General features: G+C 44.8%; 1 protein-coding gene across 2 annotated transcripts; it reads right to left on the bottom strand.

The window, feature by feature from the left end:
* Position 1: 1 nt before the first annotated feature.
* Positions 2–23,589, bottom strand: ZXDC (ZXD family zinc finger C). Of its 2 annotated transcripts, XM_077325359.1 has the most exons (10): positions 22,074–23,589; positions 18,523–18,675; positions 17,743–17,821; positions 17,273–17,403; positions 15,292–15,462; positions 11,513–12,198; positions 10,694–10,778; positions 6,205–6,356; positions 3,705–3,806; positions 2–2,859 (listed from the first exon to the last, which is right to left on the bottom strand). In XM_077325359.1, exons 1-10 carry the CDS (start codon positions 23,404–23,406, stop codon positions 2,773–2,775), a joined length of 2,979 nt encoding a protein of 992 aa, XP_077181474.1. In that variant the 5' UTR covers positions 23,407–23,589; the 3' UTR covers positions 2–2,772. The 2 variants fall into 2 exon arrangements, 1 of the variants encoding a protein (XP_077181474.1); XR_013228989.1 differs by lacking the exons at positions 2–2,859; positions 3,705–3,806 and having other exon boundaries at positions 6,283–6,356; positions 11,364–12,198.
* Between the last annotated feature and the right edge of the window lie 4,372 nt (positions 23,590–27,961).

The following is a 27,961-nucleotide window of genomic DNA, read 5'->3' as shown; positions in this document are numbered from 1 at the left end:
GAACAGAATATCAGTTTTTATTATTTCTTTCAGCATTTTTAAGTGTCCACTGCCAGCAATGGACTTTGCTGGAATAAATTTGATGCTAGCTTACCCTCAAGCCATTAGAAATTTACAAAGCCAAGTAAAGAAACTTGTTAGAAGTACACCCTTACAAACCCCATAAAAACACTGACTTTAAAAAAAAGAAACAGGAGCACCACTTTAGATGGGTCCAGTTCATAATTTTACCCAGCCAATGATCCTCCCCTCATAGCAGAATGAGGATCTACCCCCAAGCATCAAGGGTAATATTGTTGGGTCTGTACTCCATGAGTACATCCAAAGAGAATCATTCTTCCCTCTCAAAATGGTGGGAGAACAGAATATTGTGTGGGTTAGGCCTAGGCACATACACAGGCCTCATCATGGTGTGCCAGCTTCACACTGAAGCTACCTCTGATACTTGTCAACAGTGCATCACCACCAAGACTGCTTACTGGCTGGGTAAGTATGTGAACCATTCCACCAAGTTAAGAGCCTGAGGTGACAGTTTCAGGGGATAACATGTCCCCAACTATTCTTTCAATGCTATAGTGTCTTTAAAAAAAGAAGATTCACACTGTTTTAGTTTCTCTTGAACATGAGTAATCTTTTTAAAAGGCTTTAGAGATTACCAGTATCTTCATCCTTCTGGCATTAAAAGTCTCAGAAACATGAAAAATAATTTATGCACAAATTGCATATTGAAATATAGGAACAGTTCCAGCCACTGGTCAAACAGCATACACCAGCAATGCAAAAGCCAGTTAATCAAGATTACATTTTTTAAAAAATACAGAAAATCAGAATCTGAAGTGAGTTAAATCTGTAAAATATTTTCAATCTGAAAGAACTGTGTTGTCCTGGAAATGGGCAAAAGGCACAGGAATTAATTGCCACATTTTTAAAACAAGTGATGGGTAAAACTTGCCCGGACCCCCAAATTTGTAACAGGTGCAAAGATCTATTCTCCAAAGCAATAAATATTAATACTTTTAAATTTCCTTCAAAGCCCATCCTGGCCTACTCATCTTCCCAACCAAGTGTTTGAGTCCAAGACTAGACCAAATCATCTCTCCTCCAGGTCGTAGGAATGATAGATTTCCTTCCAACTCTAGTAAGAGTTCCCTGCGGCCATCACTGTATTCTACAAACCTACGCGGAAGCCCTGTCATTAACCTCTTTTCGTTGTATCTGTCCGTAAGTAAATTTGGATGGAAGAAGTGAAGAGGCAGCAAACAGGGTAATCATATTCTGAACTGTGCCCAAACTTGGCAAGCATTTGAGCCAGTGCATAAGACAATGAAGCAGACGATCAGTCTTTGAAAGTTTTTTTCCCAGACTATCATCATTGCTTTTCCTTACACATTAGCAAATAATATATGACAATTTAGGATAATAAAGTAACCATCTGTAGGGCCTATCGCTTTGTATAAAATTGAGATATGCAGCCTCGGTGTGAATAAAAATCCATAGACACACCAAAATCCATGCTCTAATGACACTCTATATATAATTTTAGTCATCAGTGCACATCATGAATGTTATGTTCCAGTCTTAAATCTATGCTGTTGAATGATTACTTTACAGTCCTATGATTAAGTGGATTTGCTTAGTCTGCACTTTTTGTAAAAAGGAAGCTTCCCATTGTTAAAAACACTCTTCCCTGCTCAAACAAGAATCAATTTACCCACATATAACACACAGAAGACACTATCTGGAAGCTCTGCATGTCTCAGCAACTTTCTTAATGGTAAGCAAGTCAGGGTCCAAACATGCACTCTTACTCCCAAGGAAATTCCACTGAATTCAAGCAAAACTTCTGAATAAACCTGCATGGATTCAGGCTGTATGTAATTAAGAAGTGGCAGCTTCATATGTATTGGCAATACTGTTTTGTATGACTGTAAACGTAATTGAAAAGGTAAGAATTACCTTTAAAAAAGTCTCCTGCCCTCCTGCCTCAGGAATGCAGCTGCAAGGATGGTGGGCTTGAGGGAGCTGGCATGTTTCTTTGGGGGTGGGTCATGGGAGAAAGAGGAGTGTGAAGGCCCAGGAGGGAGCATGGCAACTGACGGGCTAAGAGAGCCAGCAGGTTTCTTTGGGAGTGGTTTGTGGAGGTGAAAGGAGGACGGAGACTCAGGACAGGCTCAAGAGTGCCAGAGGTTTCTTTGGGAGCAGGGGGTGGGCACAAGACTCCTGCCCCCACTTCCATAGTGCACTTCTGCTGCACAGGTTTACTGTGCATGTGTGGCTGAAGGTGTTTTTCACATCAAAAAGCAGCTTGTGGAAAGCAAGCAGTCTTCCTCCATTTTAGTTTTATATTCAGCTTGGGATATCAATCACCACTTGCTTGTATCAATACAGAGAAAAACAGCCAAGCGCAACTGTTCATTAGTATTTCAATATTACATTAATTATCTCTGAGTATATCCATTCTAGTATACCTCAATCCAAGGAGCTATTTCAAAACATTTACGGCATAACCCAAATAAGAGCTCACACACAGTTAAACACCTTTTTTCTGACCATTAGACAGAACATATCAAGATTTTCAAGAGCCTTATCAAATAAAATTTACTGAACAGGTTATGGCATTGTACTGTGACCATCAAGCAAACCACAAGGTGGTACTGATGATTGTGTGCTCCCTTTTTTCACTTTTCCTTTTAAAAGCAGGGACGTACTCTTCTGTTCTCAAGACCAACACTGCACTTTTTGAACAGCTCAATGTACCAGTCCCAGAGACTATCATTCCAGGTCTTGCAGATTAATTGTGCTTCCTGTAAACTGAGAATTATCTGAACCGGCATCCTCTTCATTGGAATTGTGGGGCTCCTGTTCAAAGCAAGCGAAAAACAATTAGCACAAGACTTTCACAGCAGATCTTTAACTTTGCACACAAAAAAATAAGTTCTCTGATAAGCACCTACCGGAAATTTCAACTGCCCCCAAAATATCCAAAATTATGAGGACTGAAAATGACATATATTTTAAAAAATCTAAATCAATCTGTAAAGCTCTCCCTTTGCCAGTTCTGTTGGCCAATCCTCAGCTGTCCTGCAGGGCCCCACTAGTAGGTTTCCCAAGACTTCAGAATGGGAAGAGGATTGATTCACCTGGCTCTTTCTCCATTCCAAGACAGCAGGTCTTCCGGAGCTGCGCCCTTCTTTCCTCCTCAACTTCTGACAGGAACCCATTTTAAAGAGGCTGCTTAGTTCCACCCATCCCCACCTGTGAATCCTCACCTCCACAACTACATCTGGTCTTATTCCTGGGAAGTAGCAATTACCTTCTCCTTCCTCTTTCCTAATGCAAAGCTGCCAGCCTTCCCCTTGTCCTCCAACCAACCCTCCCACTGACTGTTTCCTAGGTCTGGCTAAAATATGCCAGCAGCCTTTAGGGCCTGTCCCTGCTTTCCCCAGGTCTCAATATCTGGGCTGCTGCTGGGTCCAGGTGTCTCTATGTCTGCTGGTGCTGAGATCTTGTCAAGACTGCCTGAGGATTGGCATCAACTGGCACGAGCTGTGGAGGCAGCCTTATTTAGTGGCGGAGTCCAGCACTGCCCCTCGACACAATAAAAAAGACACCTTAAGGCAAACATGTATTAACTGACTAATTTTTAAAGCCAAACAACCAACATTTCTTTTGATGTCCAGCTTTGCAACATGAATGAGCTATACCTGAAGGATATGAACAGGCAAGTCCACTGTCAGCTGAGAATGGGAAGAGGAGGACTGAGAGCTTAGCTGGAATGGAAGATCTCCCTCTCCTGGGGAATCATCCTAAAGAGAAAAAAAATCAAGAGAATGTGGCTGAAGATGGTAATAAATATTTATTTTATTTATAGCCTGGCACTCCCAAGCAAGCTGACCTGTGATGGTTAACAGAGTAAAAATCCCCCACAATAAAACCCCAATAAAACAAGAAAATTATTCCTCCCTGGCAGCAAAATCTAACCTTCCTCCCCTGTACTCAGCAGGCTTCCCAATGCCCCATGCCTCAGGGAACAGATGGTAGGGGAGTGGGCTGATGATCCAGCCAATTCGGGGGGAGGGGAGTGGTAGATCTAACTGCCCTATCCTCAACCAAAGACCTGGTAGAAGAGCTCCATTTTGCAAGTCCTGCAGAACTGAAAAGACCCTTGTCCAGGTCCCACAAGCCAGGATTCACCCAATAAATTCTCATTCACAGCATGAAGGGCCCTTCAGGGGGCGTGGGGGGGACAGACAGGTATATGGGACCCAGACCGCATATAACCTTGATGGTAAATACCATAACCTTGACTTTGATCCAGGCCGAAACTGGTAACCAATGTAGTTGGCTGGATGTGGGCCCTCCAAGATGGCTTTGTGAGGACCTTAGCAGCTGCATTCTGCACCAGCTGCAATTTCCAGGTCAAGGACAAGGGAAAGCCCACAGAGAATGAGTTGCAGAAATCAATCCTGGGGGTGACCATTGCGTGAATTACCATGGCCTAGTGATCTGAGAACAGAAAGGGCGCTAGTAGCCATTCCTGACAAAGATGGAAAAATGGTAGGTGGGCTATTCTGGTGACTTGGGCCTCCATCAATAGGGAGATTTCCAGAATCATACCGAAATTCCAGGTTGTGGGAGAGATGTTAAAATGCATCCTGGTCAGAGTAGGCAGCCATGCTTGAGTATCAGGAGACTCTGTTCTAACCATGTAGCCACAGCTTCCAAACATTTGGCGAATGAATTGGAGTGGGGGAGTCTGGGTGGCCATCCATTAGGAGATAGAGCTGGGTGTCATCTGCATATTTGTGAACGCCCAGCCCAAAGCTCCAGAACAGCTGGGCCAGAGAGTGTATAAAGATGTTAAACAATGTGGGGGAGAGGACCACCCCCTGTGCAATTCCACAGGGGAGTTAAAAGGGAAGAGACAGCTCTTCCCCCACAGCAACCCTCTTGTGTTTGGTTCTGGAGAAAGGAGATCAGCCACTGAAGGACTCTCATGCATATCCCAGCCTTTGCGAGGTGGCAGCCTAACATCAAATGCAGCCGACAGATATAAAATCATGAGGATAAGCCCAGTCACCCCATCCTGCTGGCACCAGAGATCATCTGTCACAGCAGCCAGTACCATCTCCGTGCCATGGTCAGGACAGAAGCCCAACTGGTATGGATCAAGCACCAAAGCTTCCTCCAAGAATGCCAGGAGCTGGTCCTCAGCAGCCCTTTCAACCACCTTGCTCAGAAACTTAAGATATGAGACTGAGTGGTAGTTTGCCCGGTTGAAAAACATACAGGTAGATAGAAGTAATAATAGTTTTCAAATGGTTTACTCTGCTGTGGGCATTATCCTCTAGAATAGCGGTCCCCAACCTTTATAAGGTTGAGGACTGCCTCCAGGGGTGGCGAAGAGCCGGCGGCCCGGGCGCCGCGTGTGCACGTTAGCGCCCCCTGGTGGTGAAAACATGCATGTGTGGAGCTGCTGTGCATGTACATTTTCACCAACAGCCACGCCTGCCTCTCCCCCCCCCCCCCTCACAGCAGAAAACTAGCCGGGCCGCAAGTGAAGCGGCCCGTTGAGCTTCTCTCTGCTTGGGGGGGGGGCAGGCGTGGCGGCCTGAGGACCAGGGGTTGATGATCCCCGCTCTAGAAGATGCTACATAAAACTCCAAAAAGCATAATGAAAAGCTGATGAAAGGAACTCCGACACTTGCAAGTGTACAGCCTGAATCTCTTGTCAGTCTCTATGGCGCTAGTGTACAGCCTGAATCTCTTGTCAGTCTCTATGGCGCTAGTGTACAGCCTGAATCTCTTGTCAGTCTCTATGGCGCTACTGCACTCAAATCTAAGTAGAAAAAGCGACTGTCCTTAGGGGAAAAAAACACACAATTATGTGTAATGTAATTCTAATATCCTTCCATGCAGATCCTCTAATGGAATAGTATTTCCATATGCAGAAAAAGACCTGCTGCCACCCCCCACCCCTCACAAAACAAAACTTGGGGAACTTTGGTGGGCTGCATCAGGAAAGGAAAGCAAAAGGATCCTGCTGCATGAAGTCTGCAGATGATACACAGCACTGTTTCATGTCAGCAGAATGTGAGTTCAGCAGAACAGGTCCACACAGAATAACATACCATGATAAACAGTGAGTATCATCCATTTCTTTTTTAAAAAAGACTTTTTTCCTGTGAGATACTGAATTCTTACCTGAAGCAGCTGAATCTGACCATACTGTGAGCCAGCTGATGAATCTCTTACTGGCAGGCCACCATTTGGCAAAACACTGTTACATAACCGGGTCCCATGGCTTGAGCTGATTTTATCTCCTTTGCTTTTTCTTATGCCAGAGGTAGGGGATCCTGAAATACAATTGATGTATGTGTAGTACAAAGCCAAGTGGCTAAGAAAATGGTAGCTGGGTAGCTGTACTTCTAAATAATACAATGGAGAAGAGAAACACCTCTGAACAGGACAACAAATATTTCTATCTAAAAAACCACAAACGTGGTATATTTAAATCTATCATGAGGTGTGATCAAAGTGATGTCTCATGTTATAAAAATTCTGGAGCTGAATGGTCAAAAGCTCTATCCTTACTGATTTTGTAATCAGTCCGAGCACCCTGCCCTACACATCTTATAGAAGAGAGTGAATATACAATACCACATTATCAAGATTATTTAAGTCCCAAATTCAAACACTTAGCCATAATTCTATGAAATATTTGGGCATATATAAAAAGTGACAAGCGACAGCTGCTGAGTTTATGGACTACATCAATCAGTTACACTGAAATAAACCTCTAATTAGATTTAGAAAATTATTTAGAAATTACAAATTTTGAAGCAATTGATATTTAATATGGATGTAGGTGTAAGAAAATATAGTGGCGAAAAAACACATTTTCCTTAAAAATAAATAGCTTTTCAGCACGTCTCCTTCCTTTTCACAATTGAAGAAGAAGAAGAAGAGTTGGTTCTTATATGCCACTTTTCCCTACCCGAAGGAGACTCAAAGCAGCTTACAGTCGCCTTCCCATTCCTCTCCCCACAACAGACACCCTGTGGGGTAGGTGAGGCTGAGAGAGCCCTGATATTCCTGCTCAGTCAGAACAGTTTTATCAGTGCCGTGGAGAGCCCAAAGTCACCCAGCTGGTTGCATGTGGGGGAGTGCAGAATAAAACCCGGCATGCCAGACTAGATGTCCACACTCCTAACCACTACACCAAACTGGCTCTCTCTACACCAAACTGGCTCAATTACCTACCACTTAAGGAAAAAATGAATTACTCATGACGCAATACTTCCAAGATCTAAATGTACTTCACTGTTTTAACAACATATGTACGTTATATATAACTTAAGCACATGAAACGACATTATAATTTATATTTTATGGAAGTATAAAACAACACTGTCACATTTTATGGAACTATAGAAGATAGAAGATGGATGTTTGACTCTTATCCAAACTATTATAATAAATATACTGAATAATAATGATGGAGAAGCAAGCATCCTAATTTGAGTTTCTGACCAACAGGAACATTAAAAAAAATTAAGAGCTGAAAATAGGAACACCAATTTCATTGTAATGTTAAAGAATGTTTTATTAGCCATACTTAGAAACAGGTTCTTTCTCATAAAGTCAACATTACCCAGATAAAAACAAAAGAGAAAAACCCTGCAAAACGTGTTTATCACAGGCAACAATTCCTCTTTCAACACATTCCAATTCTTTTTTTAAAAGGAAAAATGACAGTGTTTGCATGTAGGCTAATAAATGACAGCACGTCTGTAAATCTGGTCATAAACTTATGAAGTTCACATACAGCCCTTCATTCATCACTTCATTATTGACAGTAAAGAAAAAAAACCTAGTAAAGGTCACATCAGCCTATTTAGTAAAATATCACTGCATCATCAAGTAAGAGCTGCTAAACAGCTTTCAATTCAGGTTTTTAAAAAATACAGAACTCAAAATGCATTTTCACTAAAGGGCACAGAAATGGAGCAGCTACTAAAGCATAGCAGCCAAAGGCTGAACTATGAACCAAGACACCTCTGCTACAGAATTCAGATCAGCCATGAGCCTGGCTTAAACAAACTACCACCCTCTACTAGTAGTCATACATTTTTTCTTAACTTCTAAAACTAAGGACTTTGAATGTAAAACTAAGTGAAGACAACTCATGATTCTGTCTCATCTACAATCAATTTTTCATGCACATACAGAAACCTATTCAAGCTCCCACTGTGGAGGCAAACTGTATGCTTTCCTACTAGTATACATACACACAAAAGATAGCTAAGATAAAGTAGAAATGTAAAGGAAACTTAGAATCGCAGTTCAATTTTGCCCTTTTCTCTCCTTCTGCACAGACATAAAATTATCAAATATTAATTTAAAAAATGTAGCTAGGCCTGGGTTGTAAGGTAAATTATAATTACTATTCTCTATATAAGCATATAGTTTAGAAGGAAAAGAATAGCAATCTCTGCCTAATTGATCTTGAAACTGTTCTGGAAATTCCAGAATGCAACAGCTCATGTTCTCACCAGGACTTGATGGAGAGTACATATAATACCTATGCTCTCCCAGCTGCACTGGCTCCAGATCAGAGACCAAATCAAGTTCAAGGTTTTAATTCTTACTTTCAAAGCCATAAATGGTCTGGGACCTTTGTATCTACAGGACTGCCTTTTCTCTTACGTAAACCGAACAGCACTGAGATCAAGTAATCAAAATCTGCTCAGGATCCCTGGCCCCAAAGAGGTGAAACCAGCCTCGACCAGGGCCAAGGACTTTTCAGGCCTGGCCCCAGCCTGGTGGAATGCTCTTCCTGCTGAAATCAGGGCCCACCGGGACTAAACAGGGTGTGTAAGACAGAGCTGTTCTACCAGCCCTACAGGTGAGCCTAGGAAATAATAAACAGTTGCTGGCCTCCCTGCCTGTGAACCAATCCAACCACCAACACTGACCAGCCCCCCTTAGTAAGCCTTTTAATCGGAAGAGAAGCTGGCTTTTTACTTAATTTTAAAACTTAAATTTAAATTTATTAATGATGTTATGTAATTTATTTTTCTGCTTATTGTTTTAAATTTGATGTTACCCACCCTGAGCCAACCAGGGAAGAGTGGAATCTGTAACATAAATAAAACGGGAAAGAGGTGGTGGGAGGAGCTGGGACTCATCATATACCTGATTGGCCATCCATCCAACGAACAGTCAATCAGGTAGGCTGTCCCACTCCTGACTGCATCCCCTTCTAGTGCCAGCCCACTCTATTCAACTGACTGATAAGTAAGGCAGCCAGCGAGCAGAAGCCAGGAGGGATGAGGGCCTGGGGCCATGCTCAGTGTCCTCCAGAAGGTTGCCCAGCTGGCAACCAGGGCCTGGGAGGGAAGGGAAGCCTCACTGGCATGTGGGGGGGGCAGGGAAGGCTGTGAATCCTGCCAGCTCTCCCCCCCCCCCGAAAAGGCCCCCTGCAGCTGCTCCAGGCCTTGGCGAGCCTGCCCAGGTTGGGGGAGAGAGAAGTCTAGCACCTGTTGTATTTTTTGTTTTTACAATGGGCTTTTCTGCTAGTATAAAAATAAGACAATTATATTATTACTAGCTTCAAAGCCCGTTCATAAGTTCATAAGAACAGGCTTTGAAAGGGTCCTCCCCGTGAGCTTCCTGACTGCTTCCCAGGCCACCGGGAAGCGCTGAGGGCGAGAGGGGGTGGGGGAAAGGGAGCGCCTCCTCTATGAGGCCCCAGGCGTGCTTGCCAGTCCCCTGGGAAGTGCTCCCTCTCCCGCATGCCCCCATGCGGCCGGATGACTTTCCAGCGGCCTGGCAAGCACACCCAGGATCTCTGCGAGGCCCCAGGCGTGCTTTCAAGGGCTTTGGGAAACGCTCCCTCACGGCCACATTGGTTCCTGGGGGCCTGTGCGAGCCCCTGGGTGTGCTTTCCAGGCCTTTGGGAAGCGCTCCCCCCCCCCTGGTGGCCGGGCCTCTCCTCTGGGGCCTTGCAAGTGGAGCCGTAGAGTCACAGACGTGCCTGGCTCTAACAGCCAGGCATGTCTGTGAGGCAAGGGGTGAGGGCTTGGTGAGGGAGGGCAGGAGCTGTAGGGGCAGGGCCAATCAGGATGCAGCTGGAGAGGCCAGACCGTTCGTCCCCCAAGGCTTTTTCACAATTATTAAGAGGCACCAAATGGATAAGATTAGCTTGAACACGATCCTTTATATTTCATCCAGTCATGGATACCAAAAAACATTTTTCTAAGCAGTAAGGAAAGGTTCCATTTGCCAAGAATATCCAAGAAAATCTATTGTACAGATTCTTCACCAATGTATATTTTCTTCTACAAGAAACATTCTTGAGTCTTCATACATTCTAACTACATACCTTGAACGTATGTGCTTGCATGTGTGCATGCGTATGTGCAGAGGGCTGCAGTGACACACTCTATCCCAACCACCAAGCATTAATCCGAAAGCGGACTGAATGCGAACTCTGAAAAGGAGGGCTCATAATAAGAGGCAGAATTTAAAGTTATGACATTCATGCTGCCTATGAACATGTGTAGGGAGTGGGCAGGTCTTGCTCCCCATGTGCATTCATTGCATTTGCTCAGAATGTGTGCATGTTCTCCTGATCTTCACACATCTTATATCACAGGGAAAACTGTTTCAGCAGAGATCATTTACTCACCTATATCGCTCCTGTTTCCTTTCTGTTTTCTCTTCTTGGCAAGCTGAATGGCTCTATAATCAGTTCTTGCAGACCCACCACTCTCCTAATGAGAGAAGAAGGTTTATGCGTGTCACCAGAACGAGGGAGACTATGTTTTAACATTAGGCTTCTATTCACAAAACATATGCTTTTCCAAACAACACTCTGCACTTTCCATCAAAATCCGCAGTCTAGAATTTAATAGACTATGTAAACTCAAGGCAACTGTTTTGGATTTAAAATACTGATATCCCACCTTTCAACTCAGGGAACTTGAGGCAAGGCAAGCGAAATACTTAATCCTATATTTCCAAATCCATCACACAACTGTTTCCTGCCACTCCCACTATTTAATCCTACTTTGGCTCAGAGGAACTCTATTTCAATGTTAACATCAAAGCCATTCAAACAATTGTGTGCGACATAAAATGAGAGTTCATTTGCCAGAGCATTTTCCTTCTTGTTCCACAGGCAGTGCATCTTTTTCCTCATTGGGCCCACGTAGTTACAGGTTCTTACAAGCTGAGGAGAGATGTACCTGAAGTAAACCCCAGCTGGGAAAATATTTGTACTCTCTCATTCAAATAAGGTGAACAGCGTTTAACTGGATTCAGTCATTTTACAGGCAACTGCAAATTATGCCACTTACATTGTACAAAACACACGGCGACTTCATTCAGGGCAGACATTCCATAAACCCATTTGATTTGGTAGAAAGGATGGCTCATACACGGCAACATAATATCCTCAAAGCTAAGATACTAATGAAAACTAGAGTTACTGAGAGTTACTGCATACCAGAAAAGAGCTGCCAGTCACCATGCTCAGATCAGTTTCTTTCTGCGCACTGTAACTTCCTGGAGGGTTGGAGAACACAAACTGAGTCACCACTTTACTGCCTTCTTGCTGTCCCACAACATCCAGGCTAGGAAGCAAAGTCTGTTCCGCTTTACTTGGAGACAGTAGTTCAGGGGCATTGTTTCCACCAAGGTTGCTGGAAGGGGTTAACGTGGCTGTGTCTACAGAGAGGTTATTGCTAGAGGTCAAGCCATGAAGATCCTGATTGGAACTCTTGTTGGACAAAGATGCCAGTGAGCCTAAGGCCTCTGCATTTACGGTCTGTACATCATCCAGATTTAAAGTGCTTTGCTGTAAAACGGTGGTATTGGTTCCCAAGAGAAGAGAGCTATCCAGGCCGTGTGGAATGTCACTGCTAGCCACCAAAATCAGCGGATCAACTGAATGACCAAGAGAATTGCCGCCAACAGAAAGGTTGCCTCCAAGGGTGGAGCCCACAGAAGCAACGTCTATAGTAAGAATTCCAGAGTTTATCAGAGCCATATCAGTCGAAATTCCAGAACTGTTCCCAGATACCCCAGAAAAGAGGGACACAAGATCTATATTGCTGAGGTCACTCTGTCCTGAATTGGTGAGTTCACTGCTAGGCGTCAGGGAACTGATAGTTTCCATTTGATTTAAGAGATCTGAAAGAAATATTTGGAATACTTTAAAACATGAACACCAGAGGACTTGAAGAAAAATGCCAACAATACATTTGTCCTGCAGGTTGATTAGTAATCCACTCCCCCAACAAAGTATAGTCAACCTCTTTCTTACTACCTCCCAAGTCACAGGTAATATTTTGCTATTGTTTCAGGGCATTTGCATTTCCTGACATTTCCTTGGTGAGAATAAACTTTTTTACATATCCCACCCTTCCTGTGCTCAGGACAGGTAACAATACAATAATATAACAGTAAAATCATAAATTCTAAGTGTCATTTCCATGTCCCCAAACAAATCTACAATCAGATGGAGGGAGGGGTCAAAGTTTCTGGAAGGATATTTCTCAGGTCCCATCAGCAGGACCAACACTTTTTGTTGGTCTTTCCGGGCCCTGACCATATGGCTGGTAGAACAGCTCTGTTTTACAGGCCCTGCAGAAATTATTTGTCCCGCAGGACCCTGATATCTTCTGGCAGAGTGTTCCAATAGACTGGGGACAAGGCCAAAAAGGCCCTGGCCCTGGTTGAGGCCAATTTCACTTCCTTTGGACCAGGGATCCTAAGCACATCTTGATCTGCAGATCTTAACATTCTTGGGGTGGGGGAGGTATAAGGAAACATATGGTTCTGTACATGTCATCCCAGATAATTTAGGGCTTTCAAGGTTAGCACCAACATCTTGAACCTGATCCTGTCTCCAATCTGGAGTCAAGGCAGCTTGGCAAGCACCGGTGTCATGTGTGCCCTCCACTGGGTCCCTGTGAGGACCCATGCTGCTGCATTTTGGACCATTTGGAGTTTCTGGAGCAGTCTCACGGAAAGCCCTGCATAGAGCAAGTTGTAGAAATCTAATCCAGAGATGCTTGTTGCGTGGCCTGAGGCTGAGATAGGTGGTCAGCTGTTTCGCTTGGTGTACATGGAAAAATGCCAAGCGAACAACATTTGTGATATGCACTTTCACCCAGTATCATGCTCAAGCCCTTGACAGAAGGCACCAGCATCAGCTGGGCTCCATCAATGCTTGGAGATGTATCACCTGTCTCTGCCTTGACTGGATTCAACTGCAGCCAACTCTGCTTAAGCCAATCCACCATGGCCTTCAGGAATTTGGCCAGATGGTCTGGGGGTGTTGATAGATGGCCATCCACTTAATAGCTGGATGTCATCAGCATACTTGTGACAATCCAGTCTGAAACTCCGGATCAACTGGGCAGGGGGGTGCATGTAGATGTTGGATAACACTGGGAAGAGTATCACTCCATGGGACCCCACAGTTGATGGCCCTTTGCTGGGAAACACCCCTATTGTCACCCACTGTTCCTGACCTTGGAGAAATGACTGCAGCCATGCCTTGAATCCCTACGCTGACTACAAGCTGGATCAAGATTTCATGACTGACCATATCAAATACTGCTGTTAGATCTATTAGGAATCAGCATCACCAGCCAGCCTAGATCCAGTTTTCTACAGAGACCGTCTATTAGGGCAACCAGAGCTGTCTACACCCCATTGCCAAACCGGAAACTGGACCAGAATGTGACAGCTACTGACATTTCTTCCAAGAGCCCCTGTAACTATGACCGCTCGTTCAATCACTTTACCAAGAACACTAAGAAACCAGGCAGTAACTGGCTAAGTCAGAAGGATATGGCCTTTGCTTTTTCAATGCTGGCCTATCCACCACCTCTTTTAGACTCTCCACGAACCTATCTGAGTCCAGGGATAGGTTGATAATATGCTGGAGAGGGATCCAAATTTCCTCACTGCTAGCTTTCACCAGCCATGAGGGACATGAATTTAGAGGACATGTAGTTGGTTGAACAGCTGCTAGGGCCTTGTCCACTTGAGATGGCCAAGGCCCACCTCCTATGCAATCCAGTGGTGTGCTGCTCAAAACTATTCTCTTATGTGAAATGTTTTGTTTCATACAGAATAGAAAATACATCAGACTGGTGTCACATCTCCCCAGGGCTGGAATGGGCACCAAATAAACCAGGAGCTCTCCTTGAAGACAACCCTCAAACTACTGTTGATTCAGAATGTGTCAGGCCACTGTCAGGGACTAGCTGCCACGAATATATGTTTCCCATTTTGAAACAACTACATTGGTTGCAAGTCTATTTCAGATTTCAACTCAAAGTACTGGTTATGATCTTTAGAGCCCTTCATAATCTGGGATTCATATATTTGAAGGATCACCTCTTTCTATATGTCCTGGTGCATCAGCTACAGATGTCAGGCAGTTAAAGTGGCCCATCTGGCATCGACCAAAGCCCAGGCCTTTTTTATCATGGCTCTGGCTCTGTTAAACAGGCTCCCTGAAAAGATGATGGGGACCCAGTCCTTGGAGATCATCAGGAGGCACTGCATGACCTGTCTGTTTGCCAGGGCTCTTGAGGGGCTTTCAATAACAAGCATCTTTAAGGGGGGTAAGGGAGAGAGATTTGGAGTTTGCTGTTTTATTTTTTATTTGACACTCAAAATATTTTAACTATTATTGTAAGCTTCCTTGAGCCACAAGGAAAGGTAGGATATATATGTTTTAATAAACAAATCTGACCTGACCCTATAGAATGGCAATTCAAATATTCCTGCAGCTACATGGAACTTTCAGTACAATGCACCTATATCAGGCCTAAAAGATACAGAGAGGTGTGAAGCCTAAGAACACTCAGATTATGTCTATAAATGCCTGAGTTAACGGTCAGATTGTCCTGTAAGTTAGAGAAAGAAGATTATATTGAATTTATTCTCTAAAAAGATACAAACTCCTCCCTAGAATGCATCAAGGATTTAGGAGAAAAAAGAGAAATGCAACTTCTAAGTAAAAAAAAAATGTCTTCTAAAACATGTTTTAGGATACAATGCTACGTACCCTTCACCACCAAGTATAATGCAATTTCCAAATTAAAAACACATAGGACTGAACAACACATTTCCATATCAGAAGACACTAATAGTTTTCAAAACACTGGGATTCAGATATTAGAACTTTCTTGCAATGATTCATTACACAGATAACAGATACATTTAAATAACTATAGATATATTTTAAAACTCCACAGATAATACCTGCACTGAAGTTGTGTTGTTTGACCATATGCGTTTTCATGCTATGTTTGGAAGTAAACAGTTTATTACAGCTAGATACAGGGCAGCGGGTCTTCAATGAGTCCACATCCTGAAGGTGCTTTTTGGAGTGAATGTACAGGCTACTGCGTGCCGAGAATTTTGCACAGCAACCTAAAATAAGAGATGTAAGTTTAGAGGCAACTGTTTTCTTAATTTATAGTCCATTACATTTTATTTGCAGCCATTGAAAATTACATCCTACTAAGTTCAACTGAGCCAGGATAGCTAGAGATCAGTGATGTGAGCGTTTCAGAAAAATGGAAAATTTACATTAGAATTAGAACGTTTTCCAGAATATTATACAATTCCCTCAAAAAAGTATGGACTGAGCACTATTCACTTTGACTCACATGCACTAAATACCAGAGTTGGGCACAAAGCAATACACGAGCCAAAATTCCATACAAACCTGACCCAGCTCACAGCCCTCATATCAATGTTCAGAGAAGGTGCCTTCCTTGAACATTTATCAGACTTTTGTTCAGTTTGGCTGTTAAGTAAACCTCACAGCTTTGAAGCAGAGGGCTGCCAGCCATGTCACTCTTCCTGGGCAATCCAGTTAAATTTGGGGCATTTCTGGTTCAGTTCAAAGGCCACCCCAAAGTGCAATGTTTAGGTTTGTGCCCATCCCTAGTTAATACATTTAAAACATATACCATTTTAATTTCATGCCCTAAAACCTGGTGGAAATTTCAATATGCTTAACATGGCCACTGAGGGGGGGGGAGTTCATCATGACCATATATATGGAAATAAAAGGTAAAGGTATCTCCTGTGCAAGCACCGGGTCATGTCTGACCCTTGGGGTGACGCCCTCTAGCGTTTTCATGGCAGACTCAATACTGGGTGGTTTTGCCAGTGCCTTCCCCAGTCATTACCGTTTACCCCCAGCAAGCTCGGTACTCATTTTACCGACCTCAGAAGGATGGAAGGCTAAGTCAACCTTGAGCCAGCTGCTGGGATTGAACTCCCAACCTCATGGACCAACAGCTTCAGACAGCATTTCTGCTGCCTTACCACTCTGTGCCACAAGAGGCTCTATATATGGAAATATCACCCAATAAATGTTTAACAAATTTAAAATATATAATAAAAAAAAATGAACTCCCACCCATTTGGGAAAGCCTTCCAGGGTTTTCACAAAACCCTGGTTGAAAAAGCCTGATCTAGTTGCTCCACTAAAGGCTATGTCCAGACACTCCTGATTTTATTTGTATTCAACCAAAGCAGTCATGATCATTGCTGGATCTTCTATTTAAACAAGGGACCACAAGGACAACTATCGGTGAATATCCAGTTTATGGTGGAGCTTGCCTTCCAAGAAAATAGTCTTTCAAAGCCTGAAAAGTAACCCTGAAAAACAGGCAACTAATCTTCAACAAACAAGTACCAATGGAGCATTGCTAGAAAGCTTCCTATTATGCCGGTTAAAATGGAATGAGGGAAGTGGGCACCCGCCTTCAGTGCATGTGACACATTGGGTGGGAATCCCACGCATGCGCCAGCTCCGAAAGAGGTAGCCCCCCCCCCCCCACCCTAGAGCTAGAAAGAAAATGTCTGCAGCCAACCTGTGCAGTGGGGCTGCACAAGAAGACAAATGCCCTGAACTTGCAGGCAGCTAAGGACCAAACTGGACCCGACAGCAATATAACTCAGACCAGGTTGCACCAAGTTTTTACAAGAGAAGGGTTGGGCAACTTCTAAACACATTATGAACTGAAAGGAAGCTAAATCCTTCAACTTTCACTTTACAGCAGAAAACAGCTTAAAAATATCTTTCCTTGGTGAGATCTACCCCGGTTACAGATCAAAAGATTTTCATTCCATCCACCTCCCCTTTCCCTGATCCTGATACATAGGTCTGCCACCATCACATCTACTTTGGTTCCCAAGATCATAGGATCATAAGTTCATGGAATACCTTCTACTGGACACTCAAATGGCTTTGTGCCAAGATGGGTGATGCTATGGCCTTTCAAGTGTTCTGCTCTCGTGAAGGACTTTCCACAGCCTTCTACAGAACATGTAAATCGCCTGTCATCTTCATGTTTCCTACAGAAGAAAATCAAATCAATTTTATATTAATATATCAAGCACCAACAGCACAATCTAGTGAAATTAAATGAATGGTACTGATAAACTGACATTATATGTACTCAATTTACCTCAAGGTATATTTACAAAAGCATCAGATAGTATTTAGAATCACTGTATTTCTTTTTTAACTGATAAGACGCTTGCCCATATATTAATTGCATTCACCCTTTCCTCCCCCCACTGTCAAAATTCAGACTGCAAAATCTATTTGTTCAGCCAGATACAATGTTCATGCTATAATTATTTATGATTGTTATGTGCAAAACATCAATAAAACTCAATCAAGAACTTTACCTTTTGTGTCTTAATAGCTTGGACATGCTGGTGAAAGACCAGCCACAACCTTCAAAATCACAAATGAAAGGCCTTTCTCCTATAACAAAAAAACCAACACCACAATAATTTACCATACTTTATCAAATGAAAAACGGAAAACATATGCTCTCACCAGTCTTCCAGAATAATTTAGGGTTTGTAGCCCTGATGTTTCAATTAGATGATAACTGCATTTCATGGCAATCATTGATAGTTTTATTAACCTGCTTTAAGACTCTCTTCTATAACAAGGAATCAACAAACTATGGAAGGCAAGCTGTCACACAGGATGTTTATCTATTACCCCTTCTGCCAGCATCACCTCTCTGAGAGTTAACACTAAATACAGCTTCCTTGGCTCATCTCTGACAAGACTGAAAACTACTTGGATCAGCTGAATTACAGACTGCAAGACTATTTAAAGAATATCACACAAATGAATTTACACATGATATTCCCAAATCTAGAGAGAGAAATTAATAAAACTGAACACAGAACTCTTTGTGGCATTCAACACCTAGCCTTCATTAATGCCATAATTTGTCCAAATTGTGAACAACTAGGGTAAATCAAGGACAATATGGACTCAATTTGAACAGGGGAATGGGCACTCAATGCAGCAAATTCTGTGTGCATGGATTTCAGCTGACATGATTTGGGTTTCCTTAAGTGTCTAATCATCAGATCCCCATTTAATTCAACAAAAATATTTTATAAAGCAATTACTTGCCAACAGTAACCAATGACCAAGCTTCACACCTGTGTGACTTCTCATGTGGATTTTCAGTCGGCAGGCTTTGTCATACTGCTTGCTACATCCTGGGAAGGAGCAAGAGAACAGTTCTTGTTCTCTAAAGTGGACTCGATTATGGGAAAATAATGCACTCACGGTTATGAAAGTCCTCTCACAACCTGGAGAAAGAGGGAACAAGCAAACTGGATCTTAGGGAACAGCAGAAGAAACAACACAACTGAGATTTCCACAACACTCTTGAAAAGCTACTCGTGATGATGACATTTTTAAGACAACCGAGAACTAATTGTTTCTGGATAATGTTTGGTCCCAATATTACAATATATACTGCTTTAAATCACTATCTGCTGTAGTAACCTGTACTACTACATAGCAATTTCCTTTTTTTCAAAGCATGTACACAGGCTTCCTGGACTGCAGGCTTCCTAATTAGCTTGCTAGTCTTTATTTTCTCACTGCAGTGATGGATACATTTATCTCATCAGGAATATTTAAATGAAGTGAAAAAAATCGGTGGCTGTAACCTTAAAATATGCCACAAAGGCATAATACATGTGTTTTTAAAAGTTTGGGGATATGACTATGGCATTAAATCTCCAATTCTACATGGTGAGGACAGATAGCAAAAGAAAAACAATTGTGCTCTGGCTTTTTGCTTCCTTCAGAAATCAGAGCAATCATTTGTGGGGGGGGGGGGGGAGTTTTATTAGACAGACCCAATGTGGATGCCTGGGAAAGTAGAAGGCTAAGAGTGCAATCCTGTGTTGAAATTAATGGCCTTCGACCACAGTTAATTGCTCAAGGTTCTGCACTGTAATGTAGAAGATCTACAGCATTATCTTATCCAATCTCTGAAGATAGAATATATAACATACTAGCTTAAAAGCGTCCCTGGCCCTTGGCCAGACTGATTAAGGTGGCTTTGGGCCGTAGCTCGCAGCTGGATCAAGTCAGGCAGGGTCTGGCCAGCTCGTTAGCAGGCCCTTCACCATGACCCTTTGCCCAGGGCCCTCTCCTCTTACTTGCTGCTGGCTCCAGGCACTGAGGTGCGTCGGAGAGCAAAGAGGCTAGAGTCCAGGGATGGAGGGCGGGAGCTGTAGGGGCAGGCCGGACACGTCCCCCCCCCCAAGCTGTTTCACAAATATATAGAGGAACCATGGATAAGGATGATATCTGAATGCTGTCAAGTCACAGTCAATTTATGGCAACCCCTCATGGGTTTTCAAGGCAAGAGATGAGCAGAGGTTGTTTTCCACTGCCTTCTTCTGAATACCAACCCTGATCTTTCTTGGTGATTTCCAGTCCAAATGGCCAACTCTATCTAACTCCCAAGCTCCCAAGCTCGAGAGAGGCTCATGCTACTTAGGGTTGCTACAAAATACCACATACATTTCCTTCAATAGTATAAAAATATTTTTATAACTATTACTACAGGTGTTAGTGTTGGGCTTAAATTTGAGAAGCTTAGATTCCATCCACAAAGCTCAACAGCCTTTGAATCTCTTCATTGTCACCGAAACCTTGCACCCTGAACTCAGAAGGAAAAAAAATGTATTTTCGTGAACAATACAGCGAGCTCTGGCATTTACTACACTAAAACACACTTAAAGGGGATCACATGCAATCATCCACATGTGGGTTTTCATGCAGTCTGTATTTTATCACTTCATTTAAATCATTTGTCTTTTTATACTTATAAACCTGCTTCCTACACAGATGTGCTTCCAAGTTAGGAAACAGTTACTTGACATGATCCTAAAAATAATGTTCATGAACATATTGCTTTTTGACACTCAGGAGTGACAGATGAAAAACCATTATTAAATTAAATGTATCTTCCAGTCTGCTTACTTCAGTGGAGTAAGAAAGATACAACTTGGCTTAGAAGTGCACTGTTAAGTTCTTTCAACTGATTAGCTCTTGTTAGCATTACTACTATAACAATATAAGTTTCTCGATCATATTACAGATAAAGGAAATTTTTAAAAAGTTTCTATGCCCACACACATTTTACAATGTAAAACAGGAAGCAGCCAGATATAATTATTGAATCTAGACCAGCTCTGCTGAGATTTGTTTGAGTTTTTTATTTATTATTTCATTTCTATTGTATCTTTCTCTCCAATGGGGATCCAGAGCTGGATCAGTCTAGGCTGGGTTTACTGGCCAAAGTCACCAACGGAACATGCATGATAAAGTGGAGATTCAAACCAAAGTCTTCCAGTAACCACTAGGACCCATTATGCACGGGGGTTTTAGCGCACATTCGGGGTGGAATGGCGGCGACTAAAATCACGGATAACGCACGGAGCCGGCTGCAACCGGCTGCAGCTTCGGTGCATGCCGCCGAAAAAGCCGCGTCAGTGAAACGCGGAAGAAAGCGCAGCTTCCAGGTGAGTGGGGCGCAACCAGAAGCGGCGCCCGGATCGGCGCGTGCATAATCGGTTACTCTGGGTTTTGCCGCCGTCGCACCCCGCCCCGTGTATAACCGGTATGCGTCGCGTCTTCCCCCTCCGCGTTTTCCATGTGACCCGAAATCGCCGTTTCGGCGGCCGTGCATAATGGGCCTAGTTCATTCCAAGCCAGCATCCTTCCCACAAATTCCCACCTTCCCTCCCTGCCTTCTGTGGCTGCATAATGTAGAACTAATATAATTACAACTGTCAGAGAAGCATTGGGGAGGCCCAGGCTTGAATCCCCCCCCCCCCCAGTCAAGGAGCCCATCAGGTGACCTCGAGTCATTCACCCTGAGGAATTGTTCACACAACCCACTCTTCCTACTCACTCAGCCTTCAGGATTTTTTGGGAAGTCGTGCCAAGCTCTTCACTGTACACCTGCTGCATTTTTCATGGTTTTAGAAATCTTAATGCGTATCTAAGCAACTGCTTCTCTATGCATCAAGCGCTGGGCACATACAAGACCCACTGCCAGTTGTCAAAAGGTATTTAAAGGAAATTGTACCCCCAGCTCTTTTGGATCCTCTGCCTTTGGCATCCCCCTGGGGTTTGCACTGGCCCTGTCCTGGAAAAGGAATTCACAACGGCCCAAGGAGTCATGGGAAGCAGAGAAAGAAGACCTGACAGGAGGGCTTTCAGCAACACTGCAGCCTTCAGGTCAGCACACCACCCCAGCTAGCAGATCAATGAGTGCTTATCCTCATGTTATGGTGGCCAATCTGGTCAATAACCTGAGGAGGACAGATCTCTGAAGACAGGGCTCCTGCAGCCACACTCCCAGCAAAAGCAGAACCTCCTCAAGAATGTGTATTGCAGTCACACAGTAAATGAAAAAGTTTCCATCGGCATATCTCATCTTTCAGGGAACACTGTTGTTACAGAGACCCACATCTATCCCTCAGAAGTTAATTAAAGCATTTCTGTATTTTGTAATGCTGCCGTACAACCTTATGAGGGCTAGCAATGCATACACTCCACAGCCCTGGTCTACTCTGGGGCAGAAGGCAGAGAGGCCTTATCACGCCTCCATTGCCAAGCCTGGCGAAGGCGGCCTGCGGGCCGAGCGGCAGGCCCTGAGGCGTCGCCTTGCGCCCCTTACCTGGATACTCGCACCGGTAAGGCCGGTCGGGCTCCACGTGGCTCCGCCGCTGATGCGCCCCGAGGCGGGCGGCGCTGGGGAAGCGCTGCCCGCAGACCTCGCACTTGTGCGCCGCCTCCTGCTCGTGGGCTCGGCCGTGCGCCCGCAGGTTGTAGATGGTGGTGAAGCGCTTGGCGCAGCCGGGCGCGGGGCAGGCGAAAGGCCGCAGCTTGTCGTGCGAGTGCAGGTGGCGCCGCAGCTTGTAGGCGGTGGCGAAGGCCCAAGCGCAGCCGGGCACCGGGCAGCAAAAGGGGCGCGCCGACCGGCCCGAGCCCGCAGACGCCTCCACTTCGCCCCCGCCGCCATTCTGGGCCGCCGCCGCTGCCGCCGCGCTGGTGCCGTGTGCCGACAGGCGGTGCAGCCGCAGCAGCTGCTTGCGGGAGAAGGTCTCTGCGCAGCGGGGCTCCGGGCACGAGTAGGCGGCGGCGGCGGCGGGGGAGCGAGAGTGGCCGCCCCCTGCGGCGGGAGGCGCGGAGGGCTCTGCGGCCGCGCTGGGGGGCTGGGCCGGCGCGGGGCCGCCGAGGCTGAGAAGGCCGTTCTCGAAGCGCACCAGCAGGCTCTGGTTGTTGAAGGTGAGCGTGCCCGAGAAGGACGAGCCGCCGCCGCCGCCGCCCGACTCCTCCTGCGGGGGCTTCTGCTGCCGCCCGCCCGCCTCCCGAGGGCCCGGCAAGGGCGCCTCGCTTCCCCCTCGGCCGCCGCCGCCGCCGCCGCCCGGGTCCCTCTCTGGCGGCTGCTGCTGCTGCGACGGCGGTGGCGGCGGGGGGTCCGGCGGGGGTCCGCCCGGGAGCCCCCCGGAGGCCCCGCCCCGCACCAGGTTGAGCACCAGCAGCAGAGCGTCGCTGTCCTGCGCCGCCGCCGCCGCCGGGCCTCCTGCTGCGCCGCCGGGCTGAAGGGCTGCGGAGGGCCGCGGGGGCGGCGGCGGCGCCCCTGGGGGCTGGGCAGCAGCAGGAGGCGGCGGCGGCAATGGCGGCTTCTCCCCCTCGAGCAGCAGCAGCACCGGGAATGTCACGTCCAGGCCTCCTCCTGCTGCTGCTGGTGCTGCTGCCGCCGCGGCCGAGTCCCGCCGCTGAGGAGACCGGCGAGCGGGCCCGGGGAGGGAAGAGGCCGAGGAGGGGGCGCCGGCGCTGACAACGACGCTGCCGCCATGTTGCTGGGTGCCAGGCTCGGGCCGGGCCGCCTCCACCGCGGCAAGCAGCCCCTGCGTTTCCATCTTGGGGGTCCCTGTAGCAGCGGCTGAAACCGGAGCCGCGGGGCGGAGTCGCCTGGGCAAAAGAGGAAACCCGGCGTGAATCATGAGGAGCCGGAGCTGCCAAGGCCCGCTGGAAAACCCGGCGGGAGGAAAGGCGAGAGACAGAGCGGGAGAAGGACGGTCGCTGAGAAGATGGCTTTCCAGGAGCGGAGTCCAGAAGAGGGAAATCCCGAAGGATTCCGGGAGGGTGCGGAGAAACAGGAGGCCTGGCCTCTTTAAAGAGCGAGTCAAAAGTCTCAGGCCCAGCGGAAACTTTAGTAGGCCACAACCTATGCGACGCAGGAAGTACACGCCGTGCGACTTTGACCCTCCTGATTCGAACGAGAGGGTGTAAAAGCCGGAACAGGAACAAAGAGCCCAGAAGGGTCATTGAATGTGAGGTGTTAAGGACACTCCAGAGGAGTATTTTAGAAATGGAAATAAATCTATCGGTAGATTGACCCACTCTATTTTAGCAGCAAGAGATTAGAAATAACACACGGAGACAGGAATCAAGAGCCAGGTGACCTGCCTTTGCCTTTAACGTGCACAGTAATGCGCAAAGAGTAGGATTGTATGCGGAATGGCTCCACCGCAAGCCCCTTAAGCCCCACCGCCAGTTGCATACGTTTCTAATTCACAGTGTGCGTGCTTAACATTAAATATTAAATGTTCCTTGTTGTTGATGTTGTTCTGGATATTGTTGATGCAGTTAATAAATTCACATGGCCTGTGTTTTATTGTTTTTCCTGATCCCTGTGGACTGCCTGGAGCCGCAAGGGAGGGCAGTATCAAAATGTAATAAACAGACTAACCTAAAAGTGAGCCCTATTGAGTTACTTCCAAAGAATTCCAGCATGTGGTACCTTAAAGGAAAGCAAATTTTCATTGTACCGTTTGTGGACTAGAGCCTACTCCTTCAGAAGTATATTCAGCTCTATGAAAACTTATACTGCAGTAATTTCTTTTTTAGTCTACAGTGCCACTTGGCTCTTGCTTATTTTTACTTCTCACAGTAATGTTCTAACATGCTGTTGTTTTGCCCTGTGAGGAAAGAAATGTTGTGAGGATAATGTCAGTCATGAAACCTTTTGGTGTATCCATAGGGGATAATATGTGGATATTAAAGTATTTCTGGCATTGTTTGGGAGTGCCTTCCCCTCACCACAGAATAACTACAGAAGTACATACTGGATTAAGGAGTGGGCTTCCTAGCAATCAGGAGTTTATGACCAAGCTACCCAAATCTGGTCTGGACCTCAACCTGCAGTATTAGCATTCTAAACGTGGCAGAAATTATTTGAACGTAGTCTCTGCCCTAAAAATAACTATCAGAATGCAGCAAATATGTGGAAACCTTCTAGAAAATGTTATTTTTCTCTCCAGTCTTTAGAACAACTAACTGGCTTTAGGCTTTACATTTAAAATCTTATAAAATGATCTGCTTTGATCTAGATGTATTAAAAGTAACTCTCTTTTTGTTGTATTATTCTATCCTACTAACAGGAGGAGGTGCTATACTACCTCACAAAACATTGTGAAGTAATATTACACTGTTGTATGACTTTTTGTTGAATTCTTCTATAATGTGATTGTTCAAAAAGGAACAAAGAGTTTGCCCTCCTTAAAATAATGCTGTATGATTACTTCAGTGTACAAAATTTTAGGTCTATCATCCTAAATACTACTACCATGCTATCTGATTTATCTCCACCCGCAAGTGATATCCTACCAAGCTGACTCCTCCACTAGATTCTATGTGCCCTCTCTCCCAGATCATTTTATATCACCCCTTAGGTAATTGGGACTACAAGGAGTCACAACCCTGCTCTTTTCTGTCAACAGCTTCTCTGAGGTTGCAGCCTACTTCTTGAGAAATGCAAGTTTGTGGACTGCTACAGACCTGTTACCCAAAATGCATGCTATTATTTCTATCCCCACCCTCTTCGCTCACACAGATATTTTACCTTCTCCCTTTTCTGTTTGGTATTATGGATGACCTTGGGCCAGTCACAGTTCTCTCAGAGCTCTCTCGGGCTCACCTATCTCACAGGGTGTCTGTTGTGGGAAGAGGAAGAGTAGGCAATTGCTTTAAGACTCCTAAGAACCAGCTCTTCTTCTTCATCTTCATCATCATCATGGCAGCAGCATTCCTTAGGCTCTCCCCGCTGTTTCACCTCCATGACCCTTCTTCTTCTTCAAAACAGTGGGAGAAACCAAAGGATTTTACAAGCCCTTTGGCTCAGGTTGAAGCCTCAGCTACTGCATTGAGGGTTGTGTGACTTGGCTGTTCTTTTTCCAGACAGAACAGTTCAGACTAACCACAGTGTGTACACAGTGGATTTTTTTCACATTATACAGACATTCTCAGTACAGTATTTAGATAGACGAAAGGACACATCTACAAATGTGAGAACCTACCATCAGTTGTCATGCTGTGATGGAAGAAGTTGGCATGCATCTGAGAAAGAGCTCATATCCTTGAACAGAAAGTTTCTCCATTACTTGAGACTCCCTTTTGTGGTGGTGGTGGGGTACCGTTCTGTCACTACAGCCTACTGTGTATTCTTTCTTACAGCCAGGATCTTCTCAGAGTTTTGCCATAGTGAACATGGTCTTCAAGCTGCTCATTAATTGTTCACCAGCCCAGTAGCATAATTATTGGTTAACTGTTAAGGGGAGGAGGGACAGGAATGTTGACCACAGTCCACAGATGTTTCACAATATTGTTTGGACTTGGATTACAATTGATGGGTTTGTCTCCTACGGACCTGCCACATCTGAGTGACGTCAGAGTCTATGATGAAGAGTGGAAAAATTTCTTAACTGAATGCTTTCTCAGTGGCAGTCAGTTTCTATGACCAGCCTTCTGATGGCCTGTAATGTTTTTGATCTCTCATTTGGAAGAACATCCATTGTTCCTCCTCTTTATATTTGTGAAACAGCCCTGGAGGTGGAGAGAGTCCGGCTGTCCAAGATGAAATAGGGCCAATCAGAGTGTGGCCAGCAAAGCTGGCCGCACTCTGATTGGCCCTCCCCCTCTAGCTAGCCTGCGAGCAGCGGTGGTGCCAAAGCCTCCATTCTTCCCCAGGAGGTTACAGCGTGCAGTCAGAACCTACGGAGACGACCCAGCTGGCTCCCTTCCTGGGCTTACCTACTGGCCTGCCAGACTCTGAAGGGTGGCAGTGGAGGTCGGGCATATGACATGAAGCGGTAGAGTGAATGCTGCAGCTCGGCTATTGTTGGGAGCCAGATAGAGCATGCATATTGCTCCCATTCTACAGTCACCTCACTGGCTGCCCATGAGTTACTGGACTCAATTGCCTATCACATACAAAGCGCTTAATGGCCTTGGGTTTAATTATTTGTGAGACCACCATTCCACTACACACCACTATGATGGCTTCATTCACCTGAGCAAGGTCTTCTACAGATGCAAACAGGCAGAATCAACAACTCATCATACTGTGGCCTCCAGTTTAAGGAATGGCCTGGCTGAGGAGATCAGGCTTCCATTCTCCTGGATTTCTGCAAACTATGCAAAAACTTAATTATTCAGGAGGGCAGGCAACACGGTTGAACTGTACTAAATGATTCACAAAGTTACTTAGAGGTGCTATACCGCTATGTTTAGTTTGCTGAAACCATGTAATTTTTGCATCATTTATTGTAATGTCAATGCATGCCTTGTTTTTCCTAACATGTAGCTTAGTAAATATCCCATCCTGCCTTTTGTATTGCATTGCATTGCATTATATAATCTATCTTCATTCTGGGAAAGGCTGAGTATAAATAATGTACTGAGTTTGTACAGCCAGAAAAAGTAGGAAAAACAGCATTCAATATCTACCTAGAGGAAAACTGATGGACGAGCCTCATTCCCCTGTGATTTCTTTTTAATTTCACGTGCCTCTATTTTACAACATGATAAACATACAAGTTGATTTATACCCTACTAAAACAGTGGATCTGTCATTATATAGTGCTGTTCAATTAAGGTAAATAGTTTCTTTCATATGTTCTGCACTCCATGGGTGATCTACCAATAAACTATTTTTACATACACACACCCCATATCATTTTCATGTACTTGTTGATCTTTCATACTGAATTACCCTATTTCTGAATTTAGCATACTATTTTATACAGTTGCCTTTGTTGATATTATTTTAATATTCCTGGTCATGTTAGCCATAAACATGTTTACTCAATAAGCTGTAAAATCTATATTTGATTTGGTTAAAAAATACCTGTTACTGAGAACAGGGAGTCCTCAGTCTTCATTGCAGAATTAGCTTTGACTAGCCAATGAGGTATGATTCATTGATAGCTTACTTTGAACTGCATTCCACTGGCACAAAACCATAATGGAACAAAAACCCTTGCAAAGAATTCAAGATTTGGCAGAAAGCAAGACTGAAAAAGAGCAGAATGTCATCTAGTTCAATCCCCTGTGCAGCAGAACAAATCCTCCACAACATTTCTTACTCACAGAGTAACTTCTTGGAATTAATTGGATAAAAATGTAGTTGTATGAGAAAGTTGTAATTCTAAAGAGTCAGCTGTGCTAGAATGCTAAAACAAAAATAAAGTGGAATCTTGTAGTACCTTGAGGGCTGAC

Source organism: Paroedura picta, chromosome 3, assembly GCF_049243985.1.
Source record: "Paroedura picta isolate Pp20150507F chromosome 3, Ppicta_v3.0, whole genome shotgun sequence".
NCBI lineage: Eukaryota > Metazoa > Chordata > Lepidosauria > Squamata > Gekkonidae > Paroedura > Paroedura picta.
This window is presented reverse-complemented; position numbering and strand designations above follow the sequence as displayed.